General features: G+C 31.5%; 1 protein-coding gene across 1 annotated transcript; it reads right to left on the reverse strand.

Annotated features, from left to right (window-relative positions):
• Positions 1-1088: 1088 nt before the first annotated feature.
• Positions 1089-6127, reverse strand: LOC123913726 (protein NRT1/ PTR FAMILY 8.3-like). The gene is made up of 5 exons (XM_045964562.1): positions 5533-6127; positions 4952-5057; positions 4651-4868; positions 3594-4150; positions 1089-2185 (listed from the first exon to the last, which is right to left on the reverse strand). Exons 1-5 carry the CDS (start codon positions 5581-5583, stop codon positions 1363-1365), a joined length of 1755 nt encoding a protein of 584 aa, XP_045820518.1. The 5' UTR covers positions 5584-6127; the 3' UTR covers positions 1089-1362.
• Positions 6128-16230: the final 10103 nt, after the last annotated feature.

A 16230-nucleotide genomic window follows, 5' to 3' on the forward strand; every position in this document is an offset into this window, starting at 1 on the left:
CTCGAGTTATCTGATTCAACCGGTTTAATAACTATATAGTCCTATCATAAATACCGGTTCATTCCACTGGTTTAATTCAGTTTTATCTTATTTGTCATGCGGTTCGACCAGTGACCCAATGGTTCGACCAATGAACCAGTGATCCAGTATCCTCGTCGGTTCGATGACTGGTCCAATCAGAGAGTTCCAAAAGTTCCAACTTCCAACCCCTTTTCAATCACTATTTCTTCAGATCTGAATTTGGTGCAGTTGGTACTCATGAGAGCACATGCAGTTAGTAACATTATTATCTTTCGATCACGATCGGACGGATTATATTTAAATATCAAAAAAATTATATTTCAAAATATAAAAACTGCATTTATATTTAAGAACAGATGCAGTATATGTTATCAAACTGCATACGAGTCTTTTTTATGATTTTGAAAAAAATCTTGTGGACTAGTGAGAGTAAGAAAGTTTATATAGTTGCTCACCTTATTAGATGTAATTTCAGTTCGCACCATCCAAAACAAAAAAGATGCGCCACATAAATACTACTTTTCATATTTGTGATTATAATATCATTAATCGTATGAATTTGAAGTTTAAATAATGGGTCATGCTAACCGGTGCCCCCGGGACACTGGTTAAGAAAACCAAAAAAAGAAAATTTTAAATAGAAAATAAACTTTTTAAACTTTTAAAGAGTTGACTGCACAAACTCCAATACCAAATTACCATTTTTACTTCCTTAACCAGTGCCCTGAGGCACTGTTTTGCATTTTCCTTAAAAGTATATATTTAACTTAACTTTTCTCTAAAAGCATTAATGTGTCTCAGAACCTGGGACCTCTCAGATCTAAAGACTAAACATTTTAATTATATATTTAAAAAATAATTAACATTTTTACATGATAATTAACCTTTCTCACAAGTGAAACAGTCACAAAAAAAGTGGTAAAACTTTTTTAGTTTAATGTACGTCATTGTAAACTATTTTTACAAGAACGTCTAATAAGAATTAGTTATTCCTCCACATCATATAAATAAAGTGGAGTGTGGTGATTTATCGAAATATATAGTTGGTATGACATTACAATGTAAAATTATCTTACATTATGGGTGCATGTCCCATTTTCAACTTCTCTGTATCAGAAGTTGCAAATGTATTTGTTGCAATGTAGACATGAGCATAAACAGACAGCCATCAGTCCATCACGAGACGGGGCAGGGACTACTTTGAACAAGGCATAACACAGATTTTCATTTACAAGTGAAAGAAAAATACATAAAATTGCATAATATCATTATATCGCATACAGAACAATGACGACAATGACAGAGACACGTGAAAACAAGGTACCGCTACTAACAAATGCCTTAAGAAGCCTTCTTTTGCTTGTATCTTTTGGCAGCAACTATGTACATCAGCATATTTAAGAAGCTAAGTCCAGCTAAAAGCCAGAAAAAGTTATCGAGACGACCTTGGTTTAAATTATCCGGAATCCATCCAGGTTTTCCCCCTCGTGTAGTGAAGTAAGTTACCAAAGTGAGAATAAAAGAACTCACGTAATTACCCAGTGAAGTAGTCAGAAGTGACAAAGCACTGCATAAACTTCGCATGGCATCTGGAGATTGGTCATAGAAGAACTCAAGCTGCCCCACAAATGTGAATACTTCTGCCGCTCCCAATAAGAAATACTGAGGGATTTGTAAAAGTATAGTGAGGGGTACAGGGACAGGTTTATCAACAAGCCCGAGTTCTTCCGCAACTTGCAGACGCTTAATCTCCAAAACAGCAGCTGCTGACATGCAGAAGACTGAAATAAAAAGACCAATTCCCATTCTTTGCAACTCCGAAAAGCCCCTTTCTTTGCCAGTAAATTTCCTTGCGATAGGAACTATAAATTTGTCATAGACAGGGACCCAGAAAATAACACTAATTACATCAAAAGTTGAGAGTGAAGCTGGTGGTATTCTGAAAGAACCAATACGAGTGTCCATCATAGTTCCTTGTTCAACAAACATTGTTGACATCTGGGCATAGACGGCCGAAAAAGCGATGCCAGTAGCCCAAACTGGAAACATGCGGATCAAAATTTTCAATTCCTCCACCTGTGTCACAGTGCAAAGTCTCCACAGGTTAGAATAGTCACCACTTTTCCTCTCATCATCAGAGACTACAGCTGCTCTGTCAAGACACCTTCAATAAAACAAAGGAATGTAGAAAGTTCAGTTGACGAGTGTCTGAAATCTTATGAAGCAAGTAAGCAAACTTGAGCTATTATTAATAACAGAACAAATATTATTAGGACAAGCTAAATATGAGAAATTTAGCAGAAGATTTCTAAACCTACTAAAGACTTTTTCTAAAAGAAAATTGGTTCATGCCTACAGAACTATCCACGACAATAAGTCAATAACACTCTTTCAAAATGGAAAAAGAGAAGCAATAAAACAATGAATCTGCCATTAACCTACTCAAAAGAGAAACCATGACAACAGTCTAATATTTTTTTCATCCCTCTTGAAAAATAACTAAATATAGCTAGTTCATCCTATGATGATATCTATATTAGACAAGTAACGTAAGCTTGTAAAGTCATTTCCCACAATCCATACAGGTAAATTATGTGCAGAGTCGAGTAATAAATGAAAATTCTAAAATGTTCAACATAAATGTCAAAACCGTGATTAGTTAGGCAACAAATTAGGGGACACAATAACATGATAAGCAACCATTGATCAGTCTTCAGGGTAAAAATATATGCTTTCATGTGAAATGCATACACAGGCAAATGTAAGGGCAAAAGACGACAACTTCCCCCCTAATCATATATCTCAAAAGCAATGCAATTCATACATAATGTGTGTGAAAGAAACATCATAGATCCAGTGACATTTATACCATCCAAAGGGTTCTTATCCCGTCCAGGGTTCCCCGTGACATTTTAAAACAGTGTTGCTGGTATTGGGCAGAAAAATCAAAGATGGTGATAGTTTAATTAGTGAAAATCTTGCGTAAAAAACTGGGGAAATCACACCTATTCAAATTTTGGATAAGAATGTGTAAAACCAAATTGCATGTTATCGCTAAATAGTACTCCAACTTTGATGATTGTGACAGATGTAGCGTTTAATAAGGAGGTGGCAACCTATGTGTAACAATAATGGAAAGAGTCCTTTAGAAAGAAATAGAGATGCAAGAAGGGCCGTAATAAGTGGGCCATTGCTCAATAGTGTCATATGCAAATCATCTGATGAGAGTGCATGGCCAGATAATGTTCAGCTATGCGTTATGAACTCCAAATACTAGAGAAAGTTAGAAGATATTAGTTATCCTATTCTATCAGCCCTTGTCAAGTAAGACAGACAACGCTTTGACCAACCAATCGGATCCTTACATATACAACTTCCAAGTTCCAATTCTATAACATTATAGCAGGGCTCATATTTGAAATTACATTACCCTGAACCAATGAAATTTGAATTTGAGGGAAGGAGCATTCCACTTTAACAGGAATATTGGGAGTAAGTTGTTATTATTCATAGAACATACTCCCTTGTTTTTCGCAAGTGCAACTGTAAATTCAAAGTAAGTGAACACTAACCTTAGTTCATCACTATGCTCTATTTTCCGACTTCCTTCAATTGCAGAGCTCTTGTCTGGTGTCTCATACAGGAGACTACTATCCTCAGGTACAGCCAGATTCCGCTTCCGAAAAGATGCTGCCACAACTTGGCACATTCTTGTAAGAGGGCTTCCCCCTGGTTTTTGAAACCTATAGAGGGGTGTGCCTAAAAAGAAGCTTCCGATAGCTAATCCCATAAATAAAGCAGGAATGCCAAATCCAAGACCCCAGCCTGCATTTTCTTGAATCCACACAATAAAACTGCTTGATACAAGGGCCCCTATGTTGATAGAAAAGTAAAACCAGTTGAAAAATGATCCCTTCTTAATCCTTTCCTGGGGATCAGTATCATCAAACTGATCTGCCCCAAAAGATGACACACATGGTTTAATACCACCAGTCCCAAGTGCAATCAGGTAGAGACCAATGAAGAACACGGCATATTGTGCAGGAGTAGCTGGAGGACATATAGCACCCAAACACTCAGCAGGCTTCAAAGCTGGAATAGATGCAGAAAGAGTCAATGTACCCATTCCCTGCATGAAACAGCCATGTTACAGATTAAAACGTGTAACGAAAATTGAATATAAAGCATGTAGATGGAAAGGATGCACAGAAAACCTAGATGATGGGAATACTATTATACCAACATGCTGATAAAGACGCATACTATTTCCTAATATTAACCCTGTAACTTTTCAAATGCGAGAACGAATTTGAATATTATAAAGCATTTAGATGGTAAGGATGAACAGAAAAACTAAATGATGGGAGAACTATTATACCAACATGCTGATAAAGACACATTCTATTCCTAATATTAACCCCATAACTTTTCAAATGTGAGAACGAATTTGAGTATTATAGTCGGTGCTCAAGTGGAGTCCATCAAAAGAATTTCTTACTTCCATGACAAGAAACTTAAACACGGAGTAGTAACTCTACAATAAATGGTGTAGGAAATATCCAGCAGTATATCATTGGAGAGATGTGTATAGAGAAATATTTGAATAAGAGAATAATTGTTTGTAATTACAATGAAATAAATTATGGAGAATATGGCAATTGTCCAGTATCGTCCCCAGTAAGAATCTGCTAGAACTGCTCCAATGAGAGGTGCAAGGTAACATGTGCCTTGCCAAGTGGTGACGTTTCTTGCCGCAGAGACATTTCCTTCATGTAGCTTGCGAGTAAGATAGGTAACAAGATTTGTTGCAATCCCGTAGTATGCCAAACGTTCACAGCACTCATTGCCTGTGTTCCATAATATCATGTAAAAATACAATTTTAAGAGACAGTAAAATTATTTGTTACATAAATGAAATGAAAAGACTTACCTAGGATAAATGGGCAAGCTTTCCAAGTGCCAGTATTCTGCTTAAGCACAGGTCTCCCTTTAAAGTCAACTGAGCCATCTCCTGTGTACAGCTTAGTCTCCACATCCTTCAGGTAAAAAAAACCAATAGTTCATCATAGAGGAAAATACCACTTCTTCAAAATGGTGCAAACAAGGAAGAGTGAAAAAGACACGGTCTAGGAAACATTCGACGCTATTTTAGGAAACTTTGAATATAAGCAGCTAAACTCACCCTGTTACATTGAATAATAAGGTGTCTTTTTTTTCGGTGGAGCTGAGTATCGAACGCACGACCTCTAGCAAACTACCCAAACCCCTCGTCAGTATACCAAACCTGGTGGCTTGTAATAATAAGGTGTCTTTAAACCATTAAACTTTCCACTTATAACTTAATTGTATTTATTCGATTTTCCAAATCCTAATAACCATAGTTTGAATGTACTAACCTAAGTGAAATAATTGGAAATTAACAAAATATCAATTAATCCGATTAAAATAAAACGTTCTACAAAGCCTAATTTGATGGTTGAAATAATGAATAGATTAATTAAGAGGAGGAACCTGAATAAGTGCTTCTTCCAAACGCGATGAATCTTCCTCTACGGAACCCATAGCTCTCCCTCTATGCTTCTAAATTGAGGGAGCTTGCGATTATTTATTTATGGATGATGATAATGATAAAATAAGATTAAATTAAATAAAATAAAATAAATCTTGGAATGCTCAATTTCACAACTACTACGCCGTAATTCTGTTGCTTGCATAAGCATAAGCAACCAACAACGTTGCGTGCGATAAGAGAGGTGCAAAGTTGATTTTTTTTTTTTTTTGTTGAGGTAGATGCAAAGTTGAATTGAATGAATAAATATTGGAATCCGGTCTAGGAACATGGCCAACGAAGCAAATCTATTTCTATATCGGATCACCGTGCGTCAATCCTCTATCTTCAGTTATTGTTGTACTATCAAACTGCAAATGATCTCAACCGTACAATGAAGTAGTTTATGCCAACTAATTGTGATGATCTGGATTATATAAGTAACAGCCGTTGGATTTATCTTCATCATTGTATTGATGTGCTTTCTTTGCTCTGTTCTGTTGTAAGTTGTAACAACGGACCTCATTCTTCCGTGGAATAAACAACTTCTCAAAACTAACCACACATCTCGCTTTCGCCTAACCGAACAAATTATTTATTTGTTGTTTTTTCTTTGGTGAAAAACTTTGTTGATTTTTATAAGGATTAAATATATTTGTAGTATCTTTTAACATAACCAAGTCACATGAGCTATTTGTCTCGTTTTGAGTGAAAAATTGCTTTTTCTAATTAAGTCATCTAAGCCATTAACATATTCCACATTTTCCCTCTCATTGTGAAATTCAAATTTTGAACTCAGATGTTAAAATTCAATGCTTTATTACCTTCCAACTGATATATAAATTTTAGCTATCGTATACGGGATAAATTATCACTGATAAAAATTCAAAATAATTATCATATGCGAGACAAATTCTTACTAATAAAAATTTCAAAAAAACTATTTTACACTAGGTAAATTCTAACTGATATATAAATTTTAACTATCATATATGAGATAAATTATCACCGATAAAAAATTTAAAATAATTGTCATATATGAGACAAGTTCTTACTAATAAAAATTTCAAATAAAAACTATTTTACACGGGATAAATTTTAACTATCCTATACGGGATAAATTATCAGTGATAAAAAATTCAAAATAGTTATCATATGTGAGACATTTGTTCTCACTAATAAAAATTTCAAAAAATCTATTTTACACGGGGTAAATTCTAACTGATATATAAATTTTAACTATCATATACAAGATAAATTATCACTGATAAAAAATTCAAAATAATTATCATATGCGAGATAAGTTCTTACTAATAAAAATTTCAAAAAACTATTTTACACTGGATAAATTTTAACTGATATATAAATATGTTTTATGTAATTGTTTCTTTCAATTCAAATATTTATAATTGCAACTAATTTTGATTACCAAATTATAACTTAAAAAAATATCGTCGTAACATTACGACCCGTGCGATAGCACTGGTCTATTACTAGTATTTATTTTTAATTATAACTATTAAATTTTAAGAAATATTTGACTATTATTGTAATTATTGTTAAACTGAACATGACAAAATAATTCTTGAAAGTTAATTACAAACTTTATTTTTCTTCAAGTATGTGATAGTATAAACTAGATAAGATAATAATTGCATTAGTGAAATCGTTTGCTTGTAGCTAGAATAAGTTATTTCAATGAGATATCAAAGTTTGATTTCACACTTCTCTCTATGTGTATATATGTTTCATTCCACTTTTACGCAGGTTACACTATATTTCAAGGTTGTCTATGTGAGTTTTCACATTTGTTTTGTAAAATGTGTCATATTGGGTTGAAGAATATGAGTGTTGTATATAAACTATTCTTGACCTCTATTTCTAAATAATGTGAGATTTTAAGGTGCATTGATATAGTTGCCTCCAATCAACGTTAAGGGGTTAAAGGACATGTAACTTATTCACTCATTCGTGTCAATGTTTTGATCATCCTCAAATACACTACACCATGTTTTGAAGTATTGTTTGTGTTGTGCAATGTTTTAAAACCTGGATCGGGATCGACCCGGTCAAGACATTGGATCACTGGTTCACTGCTCAGACTGCATGACTATTGACCCGGTTTATATAATAAATTTAAATATATTAACTTGAATTTGATAACAATAAAATTTAATAAAAAAAAAAAAAAATCCTTCAAACTTTTCTTCAAAAAAAATTCATATATTTAAAAGAAAAAATACAAAAGCTTCTCATTTCATCATTATTTATATTTTGATTCACATATCTAACCATATAATATTATAATTTAATCAATAAAAGTATTATTATATCATAATTTTTAATTGGAACAACATAATTACATTAAAATAAAACAATATATATATATATATATATATATATATATATATATATATATATATATATATATATATTTGTGTGTGTGTGTGAAAATTAAATTTAAAATAATAAGGAAAACAAATTATCAATGTTTTTATTAATAATGTCATGGTGTTTTATAACTAGTATTGTAGTTATTAAATATTCCAGTAATATAGAATATCACGTAAATGCAAGTGGCCTAGTGATAGTAGTTTTGCTGCTCTATCTAAATAACTTGGGTTTGATTCCCATATGCCACATATTTGATTTTTTCTTTTTAAATAATTGAGCCGGTTTTAAAGCAGTTTCTGCATGCTAACCGAGCCGAGCATCTCACCGGTTCCCGGTCCAATCAGTCCAGACCGATTTTTAAAACTATGGTGTTGGGTGTTGCATCAACCCTCACAATTTTATCTTTTATAAAAGGCATCTTGTTGGAGTGAAGAGTATGAGTATTGTATATAAACTATTTTTGGCCTCGATTTTCATGCAATGGGGGCCTTTAAAAGAAAAGTATACAAATAAGGGAAATAATACGAAAGAAGATGGGGGACATAAACCTTACCCTCAAAGGAAACTAACAAAATTTATAGTAGGACAAACCAAGTCTATCTCTAGCATAATCTACTTTAATCTGTTGGGGCATAGAAGTCCACCGACAAAAATAAGAAGATAAAGGTAAAGATAAACCCATATTAGTCATCGTGTCTGTTCAGTGGTTTTCGTCTCTGAAAATATGCGACACAATAATTTATGGAAGAGGTAAGATAGATATAATTTTTCCATTTGTTTCTTTGGATAAAAGGCACCATCTTAAAAGATTTAAAAACTAAAAGAATCAACATTGAATCAATTTTAAGGCACAATTGTTTCTAAACATTTCGATGAGCTATTTCTATGACTATTATTGCTCCCACAAGATCAGCAAAGCCGGCAGAATATTTTTTTTTTTACAATGGAATATCTCTTCTTTATTTTTAATGGAATATATCTCTTTGATATTATAATTTTAAAAAAAATAAAAACAAGTGAGGTTCTTGACACGTCAACTTTGATATTAACACCCCTTATTTTAATTATACTCCCATTTCTGTTAGTTTTCTTACGATTTTCCAAGAATACCTTTCTATAAGCTTAACTTTGAAACTAGGATATTATGAGTTGGGTAAATCTGATTTAAAAGTTATTTTCATAAAAATAGTTTTATTTTTCTTTTAAATTTAATTCAAAATTCCGTTTCAAAAAAATAAAAAAATAATTCAAAATTTATGAAGAGAAAATGAGACATGCAACCACGGCTAATGAAAATTCATATGAATTTAATAAAAAATGAATGGATAAAATTATCCAGAACCAAAAATTTAATTTTGTTGATTGAATTATTGGATTTGATTATTTAATTTAAAGAAATGGCCGTACTTAGTTCAAATAAAAATCATATTTCTCTATCAAAAAAATAAAAATCATATTTGTGTATTGTGCTTTGAGAAAAATTTGAGACTCGACATCATTTGATTCTCTCACCGGACAAATCAGTAACACTCAAGAAATCTTTTGCAAAAAAAAGTAACACTCAAAAAATTCATCTTAAAATGAGTGGGAGGAAAATTATAGTAGTAATATGAGGGACGGATTCAGACCTGTTAAACTGGTGTGTTTAAAAAAAATGTGTTCATAAACTTAAGTATCACACTTGTAGATTAGTTAAAAAAGTGATTTTATCTCTAGCAAAAACGGGGAAAAATAATAAAGAAATCAAATTTTTAGTTGTAAAGTTGAGACGAAAAAGGAAAGTAAACGAATCAAACCAAGATAGGAGAGAAAAACGAGATTCAGACAAGAGGTGGGTGAGGGATGTACCTCTAATGCAAGGTTGAGTTCAGTGGCGGAGCTAGACTAAAAATATAAATTAATTATGAAAATTCAGAGACCGTTTACGTTTAAACAATGTTGCATCGTTTAATAACATCTAATTTCATGCATCCAAAATAATGTTGCATCGTTCGATAACATTTGAAATAGATTAATATGTTGTTGAGATCAATTAAAATTAACGATGTTCAATAAAAATGTATAAACCCTTAATGTTATTGATTTTCAATAACATATAAAATGATTTTAAATTTTTGTAAGTTTTACATGAATTTACTTCTATATGATTTTAAATTTATACTCGTTAAACGCCAATCTATATGCATAAAATTACGTGTCCCTCTAAAGGATGTGGATAATTTCAAGAAATTCGATGCGAAAGAGGTTTGTGTGGCAAATAACATTATTTCACTGTATGATGGTAAATGACATCCTCAATACAATAAAATATTAATTTTATATTTTTATGTTTTAGGGTGTTTATAAGAGGTTTTCTACGAAGGTAGTCGCCAATAAAGAGACAATATGCCATGGAATGGTGATAGTGTGATATGGTAAATCTTCTGATGGAGTGTCGTATTGGATTTTGAAAAACTCATGGGGAACAAGATGGGGAATACATGGCTACATGTACTTTGTAAGAGGTTCCGGCAAAGGATTATACAGAATCAACAATCATGATGTCTATCATTGGTAGTACATTGGTTTAATCAATTTTTTTTTTCATTTGTGAGATATCTATTTGAAACTAGAAATATAGACACTCTCTAGCTCTTGAATAGGAACATCATATGACGAGTTCCAATCAGCATCAAATATTTCCCTAAGTTGAAATACAATGGCAGTGTTGTATGTTCCTTACATTACTAACTACATATTTTCCATTACTGACTCTTGTAAAATCAGGGTATATATATTTTCTGTACTATTTTCACCATGAATGGCAGGTCCTGTATTGTTGAAAACTTGGAACTACATAATATTTGATCTCAAATTTACCATAACATTTGTTGTAAACTGATGGCTAGAAAAAAAGTGTTCATAAACTTAAGTTCCACGCTTGCAAATTAGCTAAAAAAGTGGTTTTATCTCTAGCAAGAACCCAGAAAAATAACAAAGAAATCAAATTTTTAGTTGTAAAGTTGAGACGAAAAAGGAAAGTAAACGAATCAAACCAATATAGGAGAGAAAAACGAGACTCGAACAAGAGGTGAGTGAGGGATGTACCTCTAATACAAGGTTGAGTTCATTGGTGGTGCTAGACTAAAAATATAAATTAAATATGAAAATTAAGAGACCATTTACGTTTAAACAATGTTGCATCGTTTAATAACATCTAATTTCATCCAAAATAATGTTGCATCGTTCAATAACATCTGAAATAGATTAATATGTTGTTGAGATCAATTAAAATTAACGATGTTCAATAAAAATGTATAAACCCTTAATGTTGTTGAGTTTCAATAACATATAAAATGGTTTTAAATTTTTGTAAGTATTACATGAATTTTCTTCTATATGATTTTAAATTTTATACTCGTTAAAAAACATTGACCGACAGGGATCGAACTCATGCCACTCTCATCAAGTAGAGAGCACTTAACCGCTGCATCGAGAAGAGTCATTGTGCTAATGATTTACGGTTATACACCATCCGTGACAATATATAAGCAAAAATCATCTTTTTAGGTTCATTGCATATTCAATGTATCCGGTCTATATTATAGGTCAGATACAGTAATTATGCAATGAACCTAAAAAGATGATTTTTACTTATGTATTGTTACGGAAGGAGTATATATATATAAGAAATATATGTATATATACCTATTAAAAACCGAAAAATTCTGGTGTGGCTATAGCCACACTATTTCTCTACATAGATCCGTCCCTCGTAATATGAAACACTTCTACAAAGTGGTTCATTATGGATTAATCGTTAAAAAAATATTTAAAATTTTATCGACGACATTCGTTGTTGTTTGGAGTAACTTATACTGGTATAATTAAAACAATATGAAATAAAGATGAAACTCGTACTGAACTGACGTTCATTTCATTATCTTTGTTGGGTCACGAGGGGGCAACCCAAAGATCATCCACATTAGACTCAAAGCAACTATACAAGTAAGTTGGACACCACACCTTAACTTAAAATTTCAAGGCACTGTGTTTATGAGTCATCGCACTTATGTAGTGTTCAACCTCCACTTTCGTAAGCAATGTGAGATTTAACTCACCTCAACCTGCGACAACAATCTCTTCCCAAGTGTAAGTCATTCAATTTTTTATGCTCCCCCTCAAGCGGAAGTTTTTTACATCCATACACTTGCACCGTCGTTGTTATTATTCAAATGGGAGAATTACAAGTAGTTTTATACACAATGATGGGTTACTTGCTCTACGGGTAACTACACTAACTACCTATTTTAGTTGTAACAAACAAAACAAATTCTCTTATACATGATTCCGACTGTCATAAACAAAATTGATACGCTCACTTCGTCAAGCTAAGCTCGCTTAGCAAGAAGCTGCTCGCTAAGCCACCACTACTATACTTTAAATTACTCAACTAACTAACTAATGCCATTAGCTTCGATCTCTATCAACAACCAAGCTAAAACACATGGGTAAAGCATGGATTACAAACATCAATCTTAGCAGTAAAGACGAAAAAAGTTGTAAGTTTTCAATTTTAAAATTATTGACCATATTAAAAAAATCATAATTTCGAATACGGATTTACAATAAAGCACCTATAAAAGTGGTCTTATGTAATACTCCTTCCGTTATACTCTCTCCGGTCCTATATATAAAAAATATTTGGCTTTTTAGATTCATTGTAAAATTAATGTATCTAGACAATAATATAGTCTAAATACATAAATTTTATAATGAATCTAAAAAGTAAAATGTTTCTTATATATAGGACCAAAGGGAGTACTTTATAAGCAAAAATGCACTTTCTAGGTTTATTCTATATTTAATGTATCTGATTCATAATATAAACCAGATACATTAAATATACAATAAATCTAAAAAGTACATTTTTATTTATTTACGGAGGGAGTATTCACCATGGTTAAAATGGCGGTGTCTTTGGTTTATAAACCAAAAAATAAAAGACAGTGTCTTGGAGTTTGACCAATGATATGGCGAAATTTTTTGGCTTTCAATTCCCTAGTGAAAGACAAAAAATAAAAAATGCAAAGAAACTATCTCAATGGAATTAGATTGCAACTTTTAGTCTTTTATAAAGATAATTGATTGATAGAGTCAAAATGATTGTTTTAATCTTGGTTCATAAGTAGGAAGTGTAGAAATAAAACTTTGTTTAATCGGATCGGTGGCATAATTCATTATCTTGCATTCTTGTTTGTAAAGTGTTGTAATAAAAAAACTTTTTAGTATCTCTTGTGCTTACATCGATTCAATCTTATGAATTTTTTAAGTCATGTGTTTTTTATTTGTACATTTTTGTGGAGCTCTTTATCAACATGTTACATGTTTTTTTTTTGAACGTATGTTACATGTTGGTGAACACAGAACACCAATTCATTATTCTAAGGTTGTGTAAAAAAAAATTGAATAAATTGATTGACCTTTTCAACGTTCTTTTGTTGAACTCATAAAGAAATTGATCCAGCTAAGCTTACTTATTCCGATTGACTGCAACAAACATTTGGTCAACGCGCAAGTACATTTGTCTCCGTACACATTTGCAATTTGCAATAGCTAAGCTTACTAATTTTTTTTTTATTACCATGACTAATTTTTTTTATTACCATGATTGTTTTTCTCATTTATAACCTATAATTTATTTTTAGATTGATTTTATTTTTGGGTTGATATGATTTTCTCATTTATAACCTCTAAAATATGATTAGCTTTGATTTTAACCCAGAATTTATTTTTGGGTTGATTTTACTTTTATGGATTCAGTGAATTTTGGATTTTTAAAATTTTCAATGAAAAAAATTATCAAAAAATAAATAAATTCTTATGTGGCTTGCCAACTCATCATATTTAATATAAAAAAGGCAAAATTATACTGCAAGTCCTTTATCTTATTTTTTTTGTAACACTTTGATCCTTTATCTTTTATTTGTAACATTTTAGTCCTTTAACTTTCAAAATGTATACAATTTGGTCATTTTCGTAATTTTCTTGCACAAAAATGATGATGTGGCTATCCATCTAGGATTATCTTATTTTCTAATTTTGTTTATTGAAAGGGAAAAAAAAATCCAGAAAATGTATGAATTCGTATTCATGTGTTCATCACCCTATTCATCATATCTTCATCATCATTTTTTACCATAAGCCAAAATAAATTTTTACTCAAATACATCTCAAGTAGCTTGAATCTTTGTTTTATGTACTCTTTAATCTCCTGTTAAACTAAAAAATCAAAATCCTCAAATTCTCAATAAACCCTAGAAAATTATTTGAGCACAGTAAAACAAAGATCTAGAATCTCAATCTTTTGCAATCCCACATAACACATTATCACTACACTTTTGCAATTCCTATTCCTTCAATGTAGGACACTCTTCAACCACACTAAGCAAAACCCATTTCACTAGCACCAATCACTTGAACCCTTCTCAAATTAGGACACACATTCGCTAAAGCACTTAACCCATTATCAATAACCTCAACAGGAAGCATATTCTCCTAACAAAAAAACCAATTATGCGAACTAGGGTGATGAATACATGATCTTATTCATACGTTTTCTGAAAAAAAAATTCCTTTCAATAAAAAAAAGAAAGAAAATAAGATAATCCTAGATGGATAGCCACATCAGCATGCTTGTGCATGAAAATTACGAAAAGGACTAAATTATATGCATTTTAAGAGATAAATGACTAAAATGTTACAAAGAAAAGATAAAGGACTAAAGTGTTACAAAAAAATAAGATAAAGGACTTGCGGTGTAATTTTGCCTATAAAAAAAATGAAAAAGGACTAACTTGTACATTGGAAAAAAATAATATAAAGGACCAATATGTTACAAATAAATAAGATAAATGACTTGTAGTGTAATTTTGTCTTTTAATTACCATACATGACGTGTCGGTATATTATTGGACGCATAACAGTTATGCATGTAGCTAGCCGTCACCGCTTTTTTTCTTCTTCTTGATCTACTAGAGAGGGGTGATTTAGGGTCAATTTAGGCCTAAAATCACCCCTCCAAATCGTTTTTCTTTCTATTTTAATTAAATAAGTGTGATTTCTACATATATATTTAGTATTTCTTTTGTTTGTTTTTGTGATTTCATCATCCTTTGTTTTGATTTGCCCGTCTTAGTGCGGCATATTATTATCCCGTCTTGGTACGGTGTTCATTTGTTTCAAGTTGAAGGATCAAGGTTGATTCAGTGCAGATCCAATCAATGACTTTTGTGCCATCAACACTACAGATCCGGAGGTATGAATATTCCGGAAACTTCAATATAATCAACTATGTAGGCTTATGCAATATGTCGTTTTATGCTATTAACACGGATGCTGTGAGTTTGTTCGCAGATTCATCCTTTTTGTTTTTGGCGATTTTGAATTTGTATTGCATCGATGTACTCTTATCAATTTGAATGAATGAATAACTTTATTTAGTAAAAAAAAAGAAGAAGTTATGCATGTAAATTAAATCCATGTTTTTATCCCTATAAATATATCACTTTATACTTTGAATACATGAAAATATAAAAAGAAAATGCTTTTGGTTGTCTTATAAAAAAAATTCGTATGTGTATAATGTGTAATAATTTTTATAAAATTCTTATTCGAATTAGTCTTATAAAATATATGTAACATTCGTATGTGCATATAAGTGTAATTTTTATACACTCATTGTTAAATATGCACATACAAATATAAAATAAATGAAAATATATGCACATACATCATATGTCCCCCCCCCCCCCCCCCCCCCTGATTTGTCAAAAAAAATCATATGTCCCCTGTTCCCATCTCCTGGATTTTTCTATTTGGCCATTTGTCAAATGATATGTCCACATTATAGGAGACTAACAACAATAAAATACTCCCAAAAGAAGAATTTGAAACAAAGTCAAGTCAAAGTTGTAGCAAATAAAGTATGGCCATCAAATGAGATCAAACCCAACAGACTTTATTAGTGTTTGGCCAATAAATTTTTTCTCCTAGTCTAATTCTCTTAAAAAAAATTCAACTATTTGACATATATATATATTTTGTTCAAAGTGCCAAAATATTTGGAAAAAATGTGTTATAGTAGTAGCATGATAGTAGTAAATTGGAGGGGTACCCTACCCACTACCCAATAAATAAAACCGAATAAATTTCTTACATTCTTTTTATTTTCTAGAAAATTCAAATAATCAAAGAAAAAAGTTTGAGCAAAGTTTGGTTCAACTTTG

The sequence above is a fragment of the Trifolium pratense genome, linkage group LG3, assembly GCF_020283565.1.
Source record: "Trifolium pratense cultivar HEN17-A07 linkage group LG3, ARS_RC_1.1, whole genome shotgun sequence".
Taxonomy (NCBI): Eukaryota; Viridiplantae; Streptophyta; class Magnoliopsida; order Fabales; family Fabaceae; genus Trifolium; species Trifolium pratense.

Excerpts from the sequence above, each read along its gene's own strand:
- LOC123913726 (XM_045964562.1), bottom strand. The coding sequence starts at position 5,583 with ATGGGTTCCGTAGAGGAAGATTCATCGCGTTTGGAAGAAGCACTTATT. Across the intron at positions 4,869-4,951 it reads AGCTTGCCCATTTATCCTAG|GCAATGAGTGCTGTGAACGT; the intron begins GTAAGTCTTTTC and ends TATGGAACACAG. Across the intron at positions 4,151-4,650 it reads TCTCCATAATTTATTTCATT|GGAATGGGTACATTGACTCT; the intron begins GTAATTACAAAC and ends TGTTTCATGCAG.